The sequence below is a fragment of the Macaca nemestrina genome, chromosome 6 (assembly GCF_043159975.1).
Source record: "Macaca nemestrina isolate mMacNem1 chromosome 6, mMacNem.hap1, whole genome shotgun sequence".
In the NCBI taxonomy this organism is placed as follows: domain Eukaryota; kingdom Metazoa; phylum Chordata; class Mammalia; order Primates; family Cercopithecidae; genus Macaca; species Macaca nemestrina.
Genome location: NC_092130.1, coordinates 23,184,925 through 23,207,093, shown reverse-complemented (window position 1 = coordinate 23,207,093; position 22,169 = coordinate 23,184,925). Strand labels below are relative to the sequence as shown.

The window sequence follows — 22,169 nt, the reverse complement described above, 5'->3', positions numbered from 1 at the left end:
TATGAAATAAAATAAGGCTGTTGTCTGGTAATTTACATTTAAAAATAAACATTGGAGAATTTCACTCCTATACAGCAAGAATGATTGTTTCATTTATTATTTATCACTACCCAGTACATGCCATCTCTGCTTACACTAAAATCTCTTGATTATTAACATGGTAGAGATAAATGCCACACATTATTTTTCAACTACGTACTAACTCTAAGGCAACATGCATGACTAGCACCCACCATTTGTAAGAGGTATGGGATTCAGTCCTCCAAGGGACCCTCACAAGGAAGCTAAGGATCAGAGGAGGCACAGCTTGCTCAAAGAGAAACAGCTTAGTAAGTGACAGATCTGGTAATCCAACACAAGTTTGTTTGTTTTTAAAGCCCATATATACTTTGTTTATTATGCCATTCTGAAGGATTCGCTTATTTTTCACTGTTTCACAAAATGTCAGGACAGAAAGGCAATCATCTATATGTAGCATTGAGAAATTTCTGTGGGCTTTAATTTAAATCTTAAAAACTAATAAACTTCAGCAACATATTTCTTCATTTTAATGTGTGAGGGGTTTGTGCTCATTACCTCTTTTAATTGTCAAACCCAATTTGGCGAAGATCCATTCAACAAATTTTTCTTAAACATCTTTTTTATGTGTCAGGCACTGTGATGGTTGCTGAGTATATCATGGTAAGCAAAACCACGCATTGTCCTTACCCCTTGTGCTACATGTTTTAACTGCTGGATGGATTGGATGGATTAAACCAGGAACTATAAAGACTAAACTGTAATCCTTACCATAATTTTGAGTCTACAGTTTTTCAAATATCATTTTGAGCCATATAGCAAAGGCTGTATGTATTTTTTACATATGCTTCCTCGTTTTGTGAATTTTGAAAGGATGTGGTTATGGCCTTTGACATCAGAGGAGACGCTCAGCTATGTTGGCTGAATGTTGATAGAAAGATAACGTTGAAGGCAAGTTGCCCTTGAGCAACTCTCTGAAGATCAACTGCCTCCACATTGCATTCTTTGCCCCCAAAACTCTTCCCTTTGGTTGTGCTGAGAGGTGATGCCCAAGGTGCATCACGTTTCAAGAACTGGATCATGAACAACTTTATCCTCCTGGAAGAACAGCTCATCAAGAAATCCCAACAAAAGAGAAGAACTTCTCCCTCGAACTTTAAAGTCCGCTTCTTTGTGTTAACCAAAGCCAGCCTGGCATACTTTGAGGATCGTCATGGGGTATGTGAGCAGTTTCATTTGTCTTTTTTCGCATAGTATTTTATGTTTGGACTGGGCTAATGCAAAAGTATATACATAGCATACAAGAGAATACAGGAAACACAAACATGCTTGTTGTAACAACATAAAAAGTACAGTAAAAGTAACCAGAGGAGAATGCAGAGAGCAGTCAAGAGGTGAAATGGTGGTGCGAGGCAATTTCAGTTCTAAAAACTGGAAATTTAATATTCATCAGCTTTTTCCCCGTGCAAGATTATGTTTGATTTTTAAATTATTAATAACATTTTAGGAAGCAAGTATTATGATTCATTAAAACTTGAACTTTCTATGAAACATACCAAATTTAATGAAACATACTAAACTTAATGAAACATACTAAATTTAATGAAACTTAGATTAATACAACATTAGCATTCGATGGGATGATCTACCCCAGCTTGCTTATTTTTAGTGGAAGAAACTGGTGTTTAGAATGGTTAAATTTGGGATTCCGTGTTAACGTTTTCATGAATAACTCTGTCTGTCGCAATACTCGTCACTTGCCCAATCTTGAAATAAGATTCCCCAGGCATTTAATTGTCTAAAAGTTGTAAGGCACAATGGCAAGCCTCTTCATCTCTTGGTAGACTTCCTAGGACACCAGGTTTATTAAGAACAAAGTTTCTGCAGTGCAGACCAGCGGTTCTTACCCAGAAGAGTATGGCTGCCTAGCTAGGTCAGTCTGTCTCTGTATCTCAAAATAGTCTCATGCTTCTTTAAGATCAGTAATAACAAAAGCAACAGGAATAATCCTAATAATGTAGTTTGGTAGAAAAAGCATTGGACAAAGGGTCAGGAGACCAAACTACTTCTCAGTAGGTGATCCAATCTGGACAAATGTCTACCCCCTATTTCAGGTTCTTTCTTTATCAAAGGAAAAAACTGGAAATAACAACCTTCAAGATCCCTTTCTTCTTTAAAACTTCTTTGCTTTATGCAGTGGCTCTTGTTTAGCCCTATGCTGCAATTTTTCAAAGCGTGTTTGATTCCTTACTTTATGGTTATATTATTTTTACATCATTAGTGGGGTAGGACAAAGATTATCACTTATATTTTACTGAAGGGAAAATAATATTAGGTGCCTGATGGTCACTTAGAAACAAAAGTGCTCTGATTATTTGTTGGAGTCTGACTTAGTAGCTGGAGGCATGAGTTTGGGATTCTTTGGCGTGCCAGGCTTTAAAGCATTTCATGAGGTGGAGCTCCAAAGGAGGTCAGGCTGGGTATAGAGTCTATGGATGCCTCACTTTTTAAAGTTGCAGGTGTTGCATGTCTTTGATGAATTACAAAAAAAAAAAAAAAGTTACAGGTGAAATAGTGCTGCCTCTTTAAAAGTGAAAAGAATTGCTTGTCTTGTTATCAGACTCTTACTGATAACAATTTACCAGTCAATCAGAAAACACATGGAATTATGTGCGAGGCCTCTGCCAGGTGGCCAGGAGCCCAGTTTGTGAACTTGGGGGATTTATCATGTAGAGCTAATAAATCGCATGGCATTACTCAATGCTTTTTTGTGAATGGAACATTTAAAGTTTTTGTTTCATATTGAAAGAACAGTCATGTACCTTTAAATATTTTTTTCAAAGCCCATTTTACAGTTTTCACCAGTTTGTTTTCCTGATTCAACATAGTATCATCTTATTTAGTTAGTACTAATAATTCTTTAGCCCAATTGTTATTTGTGAACCGTTTGTGAATTCAGCTCAATATTATTTGCAAATAATCACAGAACCAGATGGCCTCAATTCAGAATTTTATTGGTCATAATTTGCAAGTAGACAAGGTTGTAAAATCACCCTACTTCTTTATCTGAGCATTATGAAAAATTCCAAGACAATTACTTCATTCTGGGGAGCCCTAGGCTGTAGTTTCTGATACTTCCATGTAAGATACAGAGAATACATGTCCAAACATCAAATTTCTTGTTTTCTAATGCCTTTTTTGCACTTATAAATAACATTTTTAAAGTATTTCTTTAATTATTTAATTATTATAGAAATTGATTAATTAGAAATTTATCCAAGGTCCCTGAAACAGGTAATATATGTGAGTTATTATCGTCCATGTCTTATGTATACTACATCGTTTAGGGCCACCAATTTGTACACAAGAGTGCATTAATATTACTCATAAGTAAATAACATTACACCTGTGGGAAGAACATTTTCATTTTTAAATTAAAGCCTTCACTTTCAATCTGTAAAATGGATGTGATACTAGTACCCATTTCATAGGAAGAAGGCAAAGACTCAGAGGTATAATGTCTTTAGGCTGAACTTTTTGAAATTATTTGGCAGGTCGAATATCAGGTATTAGAAGTCTCAAACAATTCAACTTAATGTTAGGTACTTAGCATAGGCCCTGCCATCTGGTAAGCATCTACTAAAAGTTAACCATTGTTTGTATCCCTTTCACATCTCTACAGAAGCTAGCAGGGTGTCATAACAATTCATTTTCAAATTATGGGAGATATTCAAGGATTCTCCAAAATCAAGCTAAGATCAGGGTCCTGGATTCCTTCTATTCTGTGTCAATACAAGTTTGTGGGGCAGATATACATGCATCATGAGCTGTTTGGCCAGTTATTGCCCCTCTTAGGGTGTCAGAGCTTGTTTTTCTCTTTTTTCATTTGTAAAATTATGATTCCTGCAATTCTCATATTCTATGAATTTATAACACCATATGAAAAATAACCCTTCTACATACTCAAGAACATATTCTGTAGTTCTATAAATCAAGTATGTTTATTCTAACCTTAAAAATCATGCCTATTGTCATTATAATACTAATTGATTGAGGCTTTTACTTTAACATGGATTTAGTTCTGGTGTTAGATGCCTGTTTTTCCTATTGAGATGTGCAAGTGTTTTCAGAGGGGCCAAAAAGCGCCTTCATCTTGCTGGAGCAGTGAGCCAGAAAGAAGCATAGATTTGGCAGGTAGTGGCTTGCAGACAGACATGATTTCAGAGTCTCTCCTGTGCCTGTCAATTTTTTTCCAAGTAGTCCCTGATGCCAGAAATTCTATAACAGAGGGCAATGAGAGATAAGGGCACATGAGTGTGCTGGTAAATGCTTAGGAATCCGAGTATGGGGCTTGTTGGATAGCCTTGATTCATAGTGTTTGCCAATTCCTTTGGTGTAAATACTCCCATCATGGCCCATTGTAAACTACCAATGTGAAGTCTGCTGGTTCACAGATTCCTGCAAATTTAACAATTAGCTACCTCAGGCCAGTACAAGCCAAGTCCAGCACATCATTGGCAAGCCTAAGAACAAATGATCCTTGAAGAGGTAGCCACCAACTAAGCAGCATACTTAGTTGCACATGACTGATATCAGATCCTTTTCAGTGGTAAAAAGAAAGTGAAGAACCTCAGGCGCTTTGAGTAAGCACAGAATGGAAGAGGCAGCCTAGATGGGAATAAAGCATCATAGATTGGTGTGGCTCCTGTGGCCACTTTCTAGATGTGGGATCTCAGACCAGACATTTGACCTCTTTATGCCTGTGTCCTATTTGTAAAGTAAGGATCCCAGCACTACCTACTTCAAGTGATGTTGAGTATTTCATGAGAAAAGTATGTTTTAAGCTTCTTACCAATTGCTACATGGTAAGGTGATTATCACTCACAATTTTGCCCAAGCACCACCTTGATCTTCTGAAAGCCCCTCTGGAGAACTGGAAGCATTCTCCTGTTTTGATGACTCTTTCCACCTTAGCGATCAAGTGTGCTGTGCACCTTATGATGTGAGAGTCATTATCATTTACATGGAACCAGAGAAACAGTTATGATCACCATTCCAGTCAGCATCTGGGTGAGGGTCTCCACTCTTCACGGCCTCTTCCCTTTAGCGTGCAGTCTGATCTAGCAACAGAACCATCTCCTGCTTGCAGCAAGCATCCTTTCTAAATTAAAGGTGGTAGGTGGGGAGATGGTCACCTTTCCTTGCTTTTGAAAGCATTACTGCATAGTGGTCAAAAACACTGCTTCTGCATCAGATCTGGGTCAAAGACTAGGTCACATATGATCTGTGTGATTTTGTGTAAATTACATAATGCTGTGCAATCTTCTAAAAAACTATTTACTTTTTTTTTTTTTTTTTTTTTTTTTTTTGAGACAGCGTCTTGCTCTGTCGCCCAGGCTGGAGTGCAGTGGTGCCACCTCAGTTCACTGCAACTTCTGCCTCCCAGGTTCAAGTGATTCTCCTGCCTCAGCCTCCTGTGTAGCTGGGACTACAGGTGCGCACCACCACACTCGGCTAACTTTTGTATTTTTTTTAGTAGAGATGCGGTTTCACCATATTGGCCAGGCTGGTCTCAAACTCCTGACCTCATGATCCGCCTGTTTCAGCCTCCCAAAATGCTGAACCATTGCACCCGACCTATGTTTTTAAAATAATTAAGCAAGGCCAGACACATAGACTCACACCTGTAATCCCAACACGTTGGGAGGCCGAGGTGGGTGGATCACTTGAGCTCGGGAATTTGAGATCAGCCTGGGCAACACGGTGAGACTCCATCTCTACAAAAAAAAAAAAATAGCCAGATGTGGTGCATGCATGCCTGTAGTCCTAGTTACTCAGGAGGGTGAGGTGGGAGGATCCCTTGAGCCCAGGAGGTTGAGGCTGCCATGAGCTGTGATCATGCCACTGTAATCCAGCCTGGGCAACAGGCTGAGACCTGGTCTCAAAAATAAAATAAAATAATTAAACATTCCTTCATGATCTTATTTCCTTTTAAGAAGATGGAGGTCACTTTTTTTACAAGTCCCCAGTGGAAAGGACAGTCCTGAAAATTGGTACCCTGTGCCAAATGGGTCTTCTGCAATGAACTATTTTAGGACCTCTACACTTTCCACATATGCCCCGGGACAAATCTTTGTCTTCACTCACTTCAAGAAACCCCGCTATGTGTCTTTAAAAAAAAGAGAGAGAGAGAGAGAGGCTGGGCACGATGGTCCACGCCTGTAATCCCAGCACTTTGGGAGGCTGAGGAGGGTGGATCACCTGAGGGCAGGAGTTCGAGACCAACCTGGCTAATATAGTGAAACCCCGTTTCTACTAAAAACACAAAAAATTAGTCAGGCGTGATGGCAGGTGCCTGGAATCCCAGCTACTCGGGAGGCTGAGGTAGGAGAATTGCTTGAACCCGGGAGGCAGAGGTTGCAGAGTGCTGAGATTGTGCGATTGCACTCCAGCCTGAGCAACAAGAGCAAAACCCCGTCTCAAAAAAATAAAAATAAAGAGAGATAGAGAGGGAGCCCTGGCAAGCTTTGCCTCCTAAAGTTCCCCTAGAATCTCCCCAGATTCCCACAGCCACCTCCTTAGTGGAAGCTGTCAGAATCTCTCACCTGGGACTGCTACCACCTCTCATGGTCTCCCTGCACCCGCTTCACCCCTGCCTGCCACTTCATCCTCCACATGGCAGCCAGCACCAGCTTTTCACATGTGACTGTAGTCAAGTCCTGAAGACCTTCATCAGAAGTTGATGTGTCCCTCCAGCAGCTCTCCCCATTGCCCTAAGGATGGACACTACCAGAATCTACCACATGGTCTCATCTGTCTCAGCTCTTGTCTCACTCTCTCATCTCTGGGATCCAACCACACCAGGTTTTCTTCAATGTTAAAGCCTCCATTTTAAGTGTCACTTACTTGGGAAAGCCTTCCTTGATGTCCCTAGACTAAGTCATGTCCTCCTGTCCTGTTCTACCATGGCACCAGGTGTCCTTTCTTCACAGCACATGCTGAAGTTGTAACTACTCATCTGTTAATGTAATGATGTATTCATGTCATTTCCCCACCTCACCCTCCATTGGACTATCAGCTTTATGAGAGCAGGCATCCAAGTTGACAAAGATGGCCTCGCCAGTGTCTACAAGAGTGTCTGGCACACACTATTCACTCATGCATCATTTGTGGAAGGAATAAAAGGAGAAAGGGAGAAAAGAAAGGAGGGAGTAAGGACATAAGGTATAGATTCGGCTGGAGAGGTTAGAGACACAAATGAACCTCAAATAGAAAAGGTTCAATGCCCAAATAATAGAGACCAAGGCAAGTGACACAGGACTTCAAAAGGGAGATTACTGGGTGTAGGAACATGTAACAAAGACTCCCTGGAGGCAGTAGTGTATGGCTTATCCTTGAACAAGGAAGAGGAAGATTCAGGTATTCAGGTGGATGGAATTTTAAGTGCTAGGTCAGAGAGGCACATGTAGGAACCAGCAGGAGGGCCAGGTCCCAGCCTTCAACTCTTTTTAGGAGAATTAATCAACTCTTTTCTCCTTTTTCCTCTGCCCTGTCTTACCCTTCCTTCCTTGCCTTTTACAGCTAAATCCTCTGTAGATGATATTCTTTTTTTTTTTTCTTTGACCCAGAGGCTTGCTCTGTCTCCCAGGCTGGGGTGCAGTGGTGTGATCACAGCTCACTGTAGCCTCAACTTCCCAGGCTCAAGTGATCCTTCTGCCTCAACCTCCTGAGTAGCTGGGACTAGAAGCATGCACCATCATGCTCAGCTATTAAAAAAAAATTGTAGAGACAGGGTCTCACTATATTGTCCAGGCGGGCCTCAAACTCCTCCTGGCTCAAGCAATCCTCCAGCCTCAACCTCCCAAAGTGCTGGGATTATAGGCATGAGCCACCATGCCTGGCCATGTAGATAATATTCTTAAAACTACCCAGGCATTTTTGCTTGAGACATTGAGAAGTCATGGACCCTCTTCTCTTCATTCCCATGTCATTCAGTTGCCTTCCAGCTGGGCTCCTGCTGACATTTGAAGCTTTTTACCGTCTATTACCCACACAACACCTAGAATGAACCTTAAAATTTTAAATCAGATACTACTTTCTACCTTAAAGCCTTCCGTGGCTATTTAGGGTATTTAAATAAATTCTCAACTATGACTTACAAGACCCTTCATCCTGTCGTCCCAGCCTGCCTTCTTTATTTCACTTCACACCACACTCCCTGTATGTGCTTCTGTCACATCTGCCTTCTTTCTTAACCATAAGCACTCAAAGCTCAAGGTCCTTGCAGGGCCTTTGTACAGGGCCAGGACTAGGGTGAGACAAGTGAGACACACACATAAAATGGCACTCATTCTCAGGATGCAGGATCTTTGCATTAGCTGTTCCCACCGTCTTAAACACCCCAGATTTTTGCAGGAGGGTTTGTGTGTTTGCTTGTTTGTTTGAAACATGGTCTTGCTCTGTCACCCAGGCTAGAATGCAGTGGCAGAATCTTGGGTCACTGCAACCTCTGCCTTTCAGACTCAACTGATCCTCCCGACTAGCTGGGACTACAGGAGTGCATCACCATGTCTGGCTAATTCTGTTTGTTGATTTATTTCCCACCTCTTCCAAAGCACATAGATACTTTAGTATCTGCACTTATTTGTTAGGTTTCTGGATCTGCTTCCCTGTTTAATTTCTGTCTGTCCATCTACTGGAAGGACAGTTCCATGAAAGCAGAGATCTTGACTGTCTTCTTCATCACAGTATCACCATCATCTAAAACAGTTCTGGGCACTGGTTAGTAGTAATAGGTGGTCAGTAAATATCTGGGGAATGAATGAAGGCCACATAACTCATGTTGCATTCAGAAAAGCATCTGGAAGCTAAAAATGTGGGTCTTGTCTAGTCACACAAAGACAAGGAAGGGCCCAAACAAAGTACTTTGCAATTGAGACATGCACAGTTTCCATCTGTTTTAATGGAGTGTTGTCATGAATTGATCTTTATCTGCGTAATGTGAGGTTAATGTTTTATGGAGATAACTATTACATTGACAGCTTCTTTTCTCGAAATAAAATTAGATTTGATTCCTACTGTTTAGGGACTGGTGCACCCATTCATCAGTTTCTGCAGTAAATATAGGCCAGAGAGAAATACTATAAACATGAGAGTTTAGTTTCTGACTCAGTCTGAAAGAAAGCAGAAGAGTTCAGTTTCAGACCAGGCACAGTGGCTTACGCCTGTAATCCTAGCACTTTGGGAGGCCAAGACAGGCAGATTGCCTGAGCTCAGGAGTTCGAGACCAGCCCGGCCAACATGGCAAAACCCCATCTCTACTAAAAGTACAAAAAATTAGCCAGGTGTGGTGGCACATACCTGTAATTTGGCTACTCGGTAGGCCGAAGTAGGAGAATTGCTTAAACCCAGGTGGCGGAGGTTGCACTGGGCCGAGATCGCACCACTGCACTCCAGCCTGGGCGACAGAGCAAGAAGCTGTCTCAAAAAAAAAAAAGAAAGAAAGAAAGAAAGAAAGAAAGAAGAGCTCAGTTTCTTGAACTACAAGCTCCATGTAAAACAAGATATGTAAATATCAAACTCGGAAATCATGTCTACAAAAAACTGTACTAAAGCTCTTCTCAAATGTTGATGAACCAAATAGTAAATCCTCATTCCACCCTCATTTTCTGAACCAACTGATAATACGTTCCTCCATTCATCAGTGAATTATGAGACCTACTGGAAAAAGTAGACCTTCCAGGAAGTAATTTTCATCCAGAGGTCAGTTTGGGTTTGGCTTCATGACACTCATAGGCCTCGCTAAAAGTGATCCTGAGGAGAAAACAGGTCTGTAATGCCTTCCCATGCATATAAAAGTCCCCTTTTGGATCAACGGTCTGTTCAGTTTCTTGAAATTCAGTAAAAGTTTTCTGTATTTTAATAGAATAAGAGCTAGATACAAGTTCTTACGTCTTATGTTGCCGTATAATTCCTATTAACCTAAAGGTATTTATAAGCAGGCTTCTCATTGTGTTTTTCCTTTTTTGATATTTAAAAAGTCACAGAAATTATAACTGTTTGTTATAAAAATTCAGCTATAGGGTTTTTTTCCCCCAAACTTCATATATTGTGCCAAATTTTTATTATTATTATTGGTTTTGGGGTTTTTGTTTGTTTGTCTGTTTTTCATTGACTCTGTATCAAGGAAATGTTTCTGTTTTGGTACATTTAGATTTAGTCATTTGTTCAGCAAACATTTTGCAAATAGCTACTCTGTGCCAGGCACTGTGCTAGATGTGAGGAACACAGTGGTAAGTAATGGAGGCAGGTGTCTTACATTGGTGCAGAAGTAATTGAGGTTTTAATTGAGGTCAATTACTTGTGCACCAACCTAACAGCTTGCATTCCAGGAGATGAGACAGACAGCAAGCAAGTGTATAACTGCATAGAGCAGATAGAGAATGTGGTAGGTTCTATGGCAAGACCAGGCAGCCACTGGGGCTGAACTGGGAGGAAGGGTGGTCAGAGAAGGAATTTATAGCTAAACTGAAATTTGAGGAAAGAACTAGTTAAATAAAGAAATGGGAAAGAGTGTTCTGGGCAGGGGGAACTGCAAGAACAAAGACCCTGAGGTAGGAAAAGGCTTGGCTTGTGTGAGGAACAGAGATTTGAACATGCAGAGTTCAAGAGTGGGGCACAAGATGAGGGGCAGAAGCCAAACTCTGCAGGCCCTTGTGGATCATGGCAAGGAGTTTGGATTTTATTCCAACGCCAATGAAAAGTTTCCAAGGTTGAAGCAGTGGGGGTGATTCCATCCATCTAGAAGTGAGCTGACAGCTTTGGGGTCAGCAGATTGTACAATGGCCAAGAATAGAAGCCAGCCAGGAAGCCAGGTAGAGTCTACTGCAGTGGTCTCCTGGGCCATTGTGTAGTGTCCCATCCTATGAATTGTTCTTCAGTTGTCTTACATTTTAACTTTCTTGTGGCATCCTTCTTCCTGGGGGTACTTTGTCCAGAATCATCTCACTCCGTGTTTTGATAGGAAAGTGCCTGGTGTATAACCTGGGTCAGGAGCAACACTGAGCTCAGACAAACTGTAGCAGCAAAGACTGAAACCAAATTAGAATTTAGTTAAATCAGCTTTGATTGATCTCAAGACAGAGTAAGGAATCTTCCGATCCTCATATTGTCAAAAAAATTAATGAACCAAGTACTTTCAGAATGTTTTCTATAATCTGGTCTGAAGACATCAATTTACTATCTGTGTCAGCACTGGTCTTTTCTCTCGTGCAGACATATCTTTTGCAGAGTTATAATCATAATGCATGACAATTTTATATTCTACTTTTTCATTTATTCTTTTATGTAAATGTATTTCCATATATCTACATTGCCTCCAAAGTAATCATTTTTCATATATATGATTTTTTAATGGTTGAGTCAGTTCATTGCAAGAACATGCTTATCTATTTTACATACGTGGGGGAATAGATGAACTTATCTGTCAGCTATGGTTCAACATTCAGAGTGTTTCCAGGTATAATGAAAACACCAAAAAAAAATAATAATAAGTAAACATAATATAGGGCTGTCTTATTTTAAAAATCAGCTTCTTAGGATAGAGTGCCCCAAATAGGATAATTGTGTCACAGGATAAGAAGATTTTCTGGTCTTGATCATTTGTTGCTAGATCATCTTCCAAAGAGATTGAAGAAGCAGTGCATGGGCCACAAAAAGCAGCACCGTATTTGTTAGCAGAACCATTAGAGAAGATTATGTTTCTAAAAAGGAACTAATAGAAACAAAAGAATCACACTGTTGTGATTTTCAAGTACCCCATTTTGAATGTTGTAGTGAGAGAGAGGGCAAAATGTGTAATCTTTTACACGTAGGTGAGATGATTTGATTTAAAGTCAGTGTCACATGTATGTAGACGAACGCACCACCTGCATAGTTGGATTTAAGTGGTGCCAGAGGGTCTCCTACTCTGCAAAAGCTGAATCCTCGAACTGACGTCACAGAGTGGGGGTGGTCTGAAAGGTTCCCATGAATGAGTTCTTTGGGTTAGGTCATGAAACACCTTATCAAGGAGCAAATGAAATACAAGAAGGTGTCACAGGAGCCACTTTTGACTGTTCCATAGAAGTTAGTTTTAATTTTAGACAGGGCCTATGACACTGAAATTCTCAGGCTGCAATTCCAGAAAAGTGGGATGAGGTGAGCAAGGAACAACAGAGCAACCTAACAGAAAAGAGATTTGCATGCTGCTATAAAGACACACGCACACGTATGGTCATCGCGGCACTATTCACAATAGCAAAGACTTGGAATCAACCCAAATGTCCATCAGTGATAGACTGGATTAAGAAAATGTGGCACATATACACCATTGAATACTATGCAGCCATAAAAAAGGATGAGTTTGTGTCCTTTGTAGGGACATAGGTGCAGCTGGAAACCATCATTCTCGGCAAACTATCACAAGAACAGAAAACCAAACATCGCATGTTCTCACTCATAGGTAGGAACTGAACAATGAGATCACTTTGACTCAGGAAGGGGAACATCACACACCGAGGCCTATTATGGGGAGGGGGGAGAGGGGAGGGATTGCATTGGGAGTTATACCTGATGTAAATGACGAGTTGATGGGTGCTGACGAGTTGATAGGTGCAGCACACCAACATGGCACAAGTATACATATGTAACAAACCTGCACGTTATGCACATGTACCCTAGAACTTAAAGTATAATAATAAAAAAATTAAAAAAGAAAAATTTTTAAAAAAAAGAAAAGAGATTTGGACCCAAGTCACCTGGCTAATTCTTTGTTCTCTCTGGGATTTAGCTTTCTTGTCCTAAAATTAAAGGATTCGGCTGGATCAGTGCTTTTTCAAACTTTAAAAAACATTTTAATATAAAATTATACAAGTCATCACTATCGCCAAATATAAAACAGAAAGAAGTGGAAGTTCTCTGCTTGAAGCAGGGCAGGGCAACTGCCCAGAACCCTATGTCCCTTGGCCTGTCCCTGACTTTCAGGGATCAACAAGGTATCTTCCAACTCTGACCCGTCTCCTCAGGGTGTAAATTGAATAGTAGAAATGAAAAGACAAGAGCCAATTTAGAAAGTCACCTTGAAGCCTCATTGTCCTCATCTCTAACATAAAGTTGGACTGAATGATTTCTAAAGACTCTTCCAGTTTAAAACTGTGGAAACTTGGCTCACATTTGTAATGCCAACACTTTGGGAGACCAGAGTGAGAGGATTGCTTGAGGGCAGGAGTTTGAGACCAGCCTGGGTAACATAGTGAGATCCCATCTCCACAAAAACAAAAAATAAAAAAATTAGCTGGGCATGGTGGTGCACACCTATAGTCCCGCTCTTTGGGAAGCTAAGGTGAGGGATTACTTAAGCCCAGGAGTTCAAGGCTGCAGTGAACTATGATTGCACCACTGCACGCCAGCCTGGGCTACAGAGTGACACCCTATCTCTATTTTTTTTTTTAAGTGGAAATTGGATATCTCTGCCAATGATAGCAGGAATTCACAAAAAGTGATGGAGATTAGCCAAACATAGAAACCTTTTCAGGAAGTAACACCTTTAAGGTGATTAATAACTGTGTGGCTCATGAGAAAGCATGTTGTCAAAATACAAGCATGACCCCAAGAATGTCCCCTGAAAATCAAGTCGGACATTTCATGTGTAACCAATATAAAATCTGAAATAATAACAGCCAATATTTAATGAGTTCTCTTTGTGTTTCAGAGCATCAGGGTTAAGTGTTTTATATGTCTTATATCATAAATATTCACAATACCCACATTCATTATGTTATCCTATTGTTATCCCCATGTAATTTTTGAGAAGGCTGAGGTTTAAAGAAGCTAAGTATCTTTATTTAGGTTACACATATAGGACAAATATTAAAAGTTGGATTAAATGTTCTTCAATGGACATTTTCAGATCTAAGCTTGTTTGGGTCTGATAAGTCTTATAATAGAAGCTGAAAAGGCAGAGTTGGGGCAAGGATTTTTTGGTGAGTTTCTAACACAGTCCAATAGAGGTGTTGAGTCGGGACCAGCAGGCTTGCTCCAGGTTGCCCAGACTTACTCAAAAGACAGCACAAACATCATCAACAGCAACAATTAAAAAAAAAAAATAGTTAGCATTACTACAAGAAGAGGACTGAACACTTTGTTAAGTATTTTCTCATTTCCTCCTTACAATTCTTTGAACGAGATAAAAGTAAAATTTTGTTTTAGTGAGGAAGCAATGGAGCTATGAGGACAGTAAGTAATTTTCCCAAGGAAGCAAAGTGAAAAGTGTAAAGGCAACAGCATGCCTTAGGATGTAAGGATTCCCTACACTTTGCTCCTACTACACATTAGTGAGACCTTTCCTGATATCTTTGTGGTTACCTAAGTAGAATTACGTTTTGCGAGAAGATAATTCTACTTACCTTCATGATTGCAAGCATCTCAGCCAGCTTCTCGCTGCGAGTTTGTGAATTCACCAGTCTTTGGTGACTTTGCAGAGTATATTTCCATTCACCTGGACTCTGTAGGCTGACAAACATGAGTTCCTGGGCTTGTAAACCTGAGAATCTGTTCCTGGGGTGGCCTCTGACAAGGAAAGAGGCTGTATCCACCTCAGCACTATCTAGTTTTCCAGATTAACAACTAATAACAGCATCGACCACTTATTGAGCCTTTTTTGGGAATAACATTCTGGGAACGCTATATCCGAAGTGGTAATACAAGGAGTACCAGGAGGAAAGTATTAGCCCAGCGAAGTGACCCAGAAAGGGAGATTGAGGGTGCTAACACCAAACCTCACCCTTTTCCACAATCCGTCTTGAGGCCACTTCCATGACAATGACCCAATGTGGTGTTTCCCAAAGTGGGGTACTACCAGGAGCACACAAGATGGCACACGGACAAATCTGGTTTTAACATGTCTTTAATAGTTATGTATCTACTACAATTTATATTCGAAATAAGTGTTTTAAAATTTATGGTGGTGGTTTACAGTTTCCTCCTAGAATAAATTTGTTTATGTGGAAAAAATAAGTCAATTGAAAGAATACTATTAAGCAGACAATACTATTTGAGGGAAGTAGGGTATGGTGGAAATTGCCAGGCTAGGTTGCAAACCGAAGCCTGGGAGCACTGAATCCTTGGGATAGCAGTGTGAATCATGATTCATTATAATTTGCTTTTAAGTAGTTTCAAGAGTGAAATGTAATAACCTCCACTGGACATTTGAAGATACAGAGGTGATGCACAGAGTCTAGGGCACTTGAAGATCTCGGACTGGTGCAAAAGTAATTGTGGTTTTTGCCGTTAATAGATATAAGCACAGAGGAGCAGGGAAGATGGTCAAAAGAGATCTCAAGCCCCCACGTTCTGCCAGAGCACAGCAAGCAAATGTGCCTCCTGCCACAAACTGAACCCAAATTTCTCTGAATCCAAGAAAAGGCTGTTCTAATTCCAAACAAGCTCATTGTAAATCTCAATAACATGAAGTTAGTGTTGTTCACATTGCTTTCCAACTATGTTTCAGATTTATATAACTGGTTCCTAATGCATAATTAACTGCTGTTGGAATGAATCCTTGTCCCCTTGCGTCTGTGCCTGCTGGACTTCATATCTGTGTATTAATAGTCACTTTTGTTTGGCAATCTTGTGAAAAATGTAGACTAATTTTTAATTCTTAAAGAGATAATACATTCACAAAATTTTATTTTTATTTTAATTTTTTAGATACGGGGTTTTGCCATGTGGCACATTTCAATAATTTTTTTTAAAAAGTTGCAAAATGTTATGCAGTAACAAATCTCCTATCCTTGTCCCAAGTCACATTGCTGTCCTACATCACAGCAACCATGATAGTTAATTTCTTATAAATTTTTCCAACAATACTTTATACAAATACTTGTAATACAAATAAACATTCTTCTTTCCTTCCTTTTTAAATAGTAGTAACATACTCTGCACACACTTCTTAACCTTTCTTTTAGTTGGTTAACAATGTATCCTGGAGATTAATCCACATGGATACACAAAGATACCCTTCATTCTGGTTATGGTTGCATAATACTTCATTGCATGCATGAAAAATTTCTTTTAGTGATGGTTCATCCATTTCCAGTTTTTTGTTATCATGCACAATGAGAAATGAATAGCCTTGTAGATGTGTCATTTTCCATAAATATGTTTATAACAGTGATTCTCAACCAAAGGTGATTTTGCCCACCAGGGGACATTTGACAAAGCCTGGGGAAATTTTTGGTTGTTATAAGTGGGGAGGAGGGTGCAATCAACATCTAGTGGGTAGAAGCTGAGGGTGCTGCTGAATATCCTACAATTCACAGAACAGACTCACAACAAAGAATTATTCAGCCCAAAATGTCAATAATGCTGAGGTTGAGAAGCTCCAGTCTGTTGAAAACATTTCTAGAAGTGGAATTGCTGAGTCAAAGGATATTTGCATCTGTTATTTTGTTGACTACGAGCAAATTACTCTCTACAGAAGTTGTACCAATGAACATTCCCCAGGGCCACATGTGAGAAGCCTGTTTTCTCAAAACCTCACCAACACCATTATCTTACGTTTTGATCTTTGCTTATCTGATAGGGGTTTAAAAAATAGTACCTAAGTATAATTTATTTGCATTTCTGTTGTTATAGTGACATTAAGCATCTTTCCATATGCTTAAATATTTATATTCCTTTTGCTCATTTTCCTATAAGTTTATTAGTATTTTATTTAATTTATAGGAGCTCTTTATCTACCAGCTAAACACTTTGAGCAGACTAGTTTTAACCTACATTTTCATTGTCAAGAGATTTTTATCCACCTACCAATTTTTCTGGAAATCTTATTCCAAATTATTTCCATTAAGAGTTTTGTCATAGGGTTCACAATAACATTTTCTGCTGCATACTTGGTTTTACTTGCTATTCCTTCAATCAATTAACAAATATTAATTGAACATCACCTCAATGCAAGGAGTTATTTCCTGAAATGCGATGAAGTTGTTATGCACTTATGTATTTTGGCTACTGGTCCTTCAGCGCTTAAAAAGAAGACACAAAAAATATGTTCTTTCAAAATCATTAAACATTTCCTATTTCTTATTCTGGGAGGAAGGTCTTCGAAGGAACATTCACAGCTTAGAGATGCCAAGAGAACAATACAGAGGATGCCTTGAGAATCTACTTTATGCTTGGAAAATATCAGTTAGTTCCTGCTCTTAATTTCCACATAAATCCATTTCTCTCTTCTCCCTTTTATAAGAAAATCCAAACACACATGTTTTCATCATGCTAGGATCATGTTACCTTCATCTAGTAAGAATGGGGCTTGGACATTATTCCTGAGTTATCATTTCACTTATAAGATAAATATATCCATATAAAAGCACACTGAATTACTTTATTAGAATCTATGAAGAAAATGGCTATCCCTCAAGAAGAACATGAGAGATACTGTCATGAACTTGAGCCCCCATGGATGTAGATGAGCAGGTGGCAGGTGCTCTCTAGCTGCTGCTCACCGCTAATGGGGTTATGCGGTTACAAGGGTGTGCATCATCTTGCACACCCAGCATTTGATGCATACCCCTTATTCCTCTCCCATAATCATCCGAGTTGACACTGTGATGTTTTTAAAACTTCCGACAGTATTAAAACATTATTTTCATTTCCCTGCTTTTCCTCCTGCTTCACACTCTCTGTAAAAACTTCAAATATCATAAGAATATATAAGTTTGTAAAATTCTGCCACAGTGGAACCCACCACAAAGAACCAGTGTTAGTAGCTTGGAATGCTTTTCTTCTTGTATTATTTCTTTGGATATTGCATATGCTAATATATAATCTCTTCTTCCAAAAATGGGATGATGCTCCATCTGTTGCTTTAAATCTACTCTTTAACATTTGGTGTATACTTTTGTCCCTCCGTATAGACGAACTTTATTATCTGTTAATGGTTACAGAGTAGTCACAGAATGGATGAACCATAACTAATTTAACCATTTGTCTATTGATGGAATTTAAGTTTCTCCAGTTTATTTTAGTGTAATAAATAATGCTGCTGTGAACATCCTTTTTATTATATCTTTATATATTTTGAACAAATGTTTCCATAGAATAAATCTGATCAGAGAAATGTATTTATTCATTTTAGTTAATTGTTTTTAATATAAGAAAATAAATACATGTTCATGGCAAAATATTCGAAGAGTACAGAAGGATACAAGGTAAAAAGAAAAGCTCCTTGGGAGGCCAAGGTGGGTGGATTGCTTGAGACCAGGAGTTCAAGGACAGTCTGGGCAACAGAGAAAGACCCTACCTCTTAAGAAAAAAAAAAAAAAAAGAAAGAAAGAAAGCTTTCTTCCCACTCCCTACTCCCAACCCCCAAGATCACCCACACAGGTGTCTGCTCTTAATAGTTTCTTATGAGAAAATACATTTTAATAGATGATCCTAAATTGCCCTCTGAAAACTGTGTGTGAGTATAATTCTTTTTCTTTTCTTTTCTTTCCTTCTTTGTTCCTTTCCTTCTTTCCTTTTGAAAATTCTCACTTTTTTCATTTGGCTGGCCAGGGTGTTACTATTTTAAAATGGCAGACTTTAAAGGAAGTGAAATTGTTTTCCTCATAGCACATCCAGCCACATGGTAACCCACAGTGTGAAATGCTGAGGCGGAGAAAGCCAGCCAACGGTGGGCCAGTGATGAGTGAGAGGTCTTATGGAAAATAAGAGAGAAAAGAAGGCAGGTGTGGGATGGATCAGTTTCCTGGCTTTAAGGTGGTCCAGGGAGACTTGAAATTAATGGCCTTAGCTCCAGACTTTCCCAGAGCTTCACAGTAGAAGGACGTTAGGTCTAGCTGAAGATGGGCTGGGGAGGTAGGAACTAGGAACAGCTCATTGCAAATTGCTCTGGTGTTTTACGAGACACTAATTTGTCCATAGAGACAGTAATGATCATATCTTTTTGTTTTGTTTTGTTTTGTTTGAGACAGTGTCTCACTCTGTCACCCAGAGTGCAGGGACATGATAATGACTCACTGCAGCCTCAACCCTCCAGGCTCAATTGGTCCTCCTGCCTCAGCCTCCTGAGTAGCTGGGACTACAGACATGTACCACCAAACCTGGCTAACTCTTTAACATTTTTGGTAGAGACAGGGCCTTACTATGTTATCTAGACTGTTGAACTCCCGACCTCAGGCGACCCTCCTTCCTTGGCCTCCCAAAGTGCTGGGATTACAGGCATGAACTATTGCTACTAGCATTTGCTAGTAGGTTTATGTAATTTTAAAAAATTATCTTAATTAGCTCAATGATTCAGAGACTATTCTTATGTCACTTTTGAAAAACGAAGCAACTGAGAGGCTGAGACATTTGCCTCAGGTTGTACAGCTGGCAAGGAATGAAGTTAGGATGCAAACCCAAGTCTGCCCTACTTGAAAGCTCCAGTTCTCCCCCACTCTGCCTCACCAGAGGAGAAAGCTGAAAACTGCTGTTTTTCAGAAAGGTGGAGACGTCCTTTTCCCATGAGTAGCAGACACATAACTTCTCATCGGCGTATCTGCTGGACTAGTCCAGCAGCAAAGGAGCCAATGTTGTTGGAGCAAACAGAAGTGGCTATTCTGAGGAACCAGGGAGCGTGTTCCACCTTTGCAATCCAGCATAAGCATTGCTCAACCAAATGGGACAGAAACAAAGCTCTGCTAGGCCACGGCTTGGTGAAATGGGTCACGCAATTGATTTTCCAGCGCTGAGTTCAGGGAATGATAGTCTTCTGTGCGAAGTCCCAGCAAGCGCTAAGCCAGGAAGCATAGTAGTTAGGTTAACAGGCTCTGGAGTCATAGAGTGGAGCTTGTACACTGCTCTTCTACGTATTAAGAAGGTTGGCCTCTGTGAACTTCAATTTTCTCATCTATAAAATGGGGAGATAATATGTTATAGGATCGTGACGAAATGGGATGGAATGTTGAGTGCCTGGAATATAGAAAAGGTTCAGAAATAATATCTTTTTCACTTTTTTCCTGTTTCTCTCTTTGAAACTTATAATGCAAGCTCTATTTCATACAAAATATTAACATGAAAATCCACCCTGCCCCCTCATCTATCTATCAAGCAATGCACATTTATGGGGAACATGATGCTGACCCATTTGTAAACAACTTGTTTCTGGGTTGGGGTTTTGTACATAGCAGAGCAGCTCCCTCGCTGTGAGATCTATTGAAAGTCAGCCCTTGATACAAGGGTTTGTTAAAAAAAAAAAAAAAGAGAGAGAAAAAAAAGAAGGAAAGAAAGAAAGAAAAGAAGAAAAGAAAGGGGAAAAGAGAGAGAGAAAAACAGTAACATACAAAGAAAAAAGATATAAAAGCTGATTGCACAAGCTTACCCCTGTGCAAATTTGTAAGTATCAGCATCTTGAATTGTGTCTGACACGTGTCAGATGCTTGGGATGAAACATTAGACTATGAGGACGGCATATCTTTGAACATGGCCAAGAAAAGAGACAAGGGTAAGCAAGGTCCTGTGACTTTCGCCCCAAGTAATGCAGACAGAATAACAAGTAAGAATGAGAGCAGGTTGTACTTGGCCTCTCCCTTTCTCTGGTGGCTTTTGTGTGGTTTCTTTGGAAAGTTTTACCCTGGCATTTTTCAGAAATAGCACAGTTGTTTGGGATGATTATAGGCAATCACCCTTTCCCAGGGACTGAACTGTGTTGGGCTTAGTGACCGGCCACTCCCCAGGGACCAACTAGGAAGGACATAGCTGGTCCTGCTGTTTACCAAGTATTGGATCTTGTGAGATGCCAGAAGAACCAACCTCAGGGTCTTTGGAAAGACCGACCAGCCTGTCAGGATGGATTGTAGTGGTGGGGTCCCAAGCACTCATTTAGGAATGAGAGTGACGTTAATGGTGGAACATGAAATCCATCCCAATAGAAGAGCAAGCCCGAGAGCAAGCTCATCTGACAGACTGTTAAGGCACAGGCACAAAGGAGGCCATGTGAGTTGGGAGGAGAACTCCTCCTTGGAAATCTTGGAGTCTCGCTGTCCACTAACGTAACCACTAGCTACATGGGTCCACTGAGCACCTGAAGTATGGCAAGTGCAAATTGAGATATGCACAAAATACACAATTTCAAAGACTTAAGTACAAAAAAAAATATCGCATTAATTTTTTTGTGGATAACAATTTTTTTAATATACTATAACCAAGTAAGATTTTATTCTCACAAATGCAATGCTGGCTCACTATCCTAAAGTCAATTAAGATAATATACAACATTACTTGAATAAACGTCAAAAAGAAAATTTCAATAAACAAAGAAAAACATTTGACAAATCCAACACTCATTGTGATAAAACCCCCAGTACATTAATAGAAAAAAAGTTTTGAGTCTTGCAAAAAGTCATCTATGAAAACCTACAACTAACATTATACTTAATGGTGAAAGACTGAGTGCTTTATCTGTAAGTTTGGGAACAAGACATAAATTTCCACTTTTTTTTATTTTTTCTGGAGTCTTGCTCTGTCACCCAGGCTGGAGTACAGTGGCACAATCTTGACTCACTGCAACTTCCACCTCCTGGGTTCAAGCGATTCTCCTGCCTCAGCCTCCCGAGCAGCTAGGATTACAGGCGTGCACCACCATGCCCAGCTAAATTTTGTATTTTCTTAGAAACAAAATTTTACCATGTTAGCTAGGCTGGTCTCAAACTTCTGACTGCAAGTAATCCACCTGCCTCGACCTCCCAAAGTGCTGGGATTACAGCACTTTGGGATTAGCCACTGTGCCCAGCCAATTTCCACTTTTAACACTCTATTCAACACTGTTCTGCAAGTACTAGCCAGATAAATGATACTATAAAGCGAAATGAAATTCTCCAGATTGAGATAAAAAAGTAGAACTATTTTTCATGGCACACCACATAATTTTCCACACACACAAAAAAAAATTGTAAGGAATTTACTAAAAACCCACTAGAACTATTAAACAAATTCATCCATGTCAAAAGATACAAGGTCAATATACAAATTAATTTCTTTTAAACTTTTATTTTAGGTTCAGGGGTACACGTGCAGGTTTTTATATAGGTAAATTACATGTTGCAGGGGTTTGGTATACAGATTATTTCATC

The 22,169-nt window shown here is 39.7% G+C and overlaps 1 protein-coding gene across 1 annotated transcript in view; it reads left to right on the top strand.

The window, feature by feature from the left end:
• Positions 1-958: 958 nt before the first annotated feature.
• Positions 959-22,169, top strand: part of LOC105482374 (IL2 inducible T cell kinase) — a 75,436-nt gene continuing 54,225 nt past the window's right edge. The window contains exon 1 of the mRNA XM_011742424.2: positions 959-1,236. Within this exon, the coding sequence (XP_011740726.1) occupies positions 1,099-1,236 (138 nt within the window). The 5' untranslated portion in view covers positions 959-1,098. The remainder of the gene's footprint in view (positions 1,237-22,169) is intronic.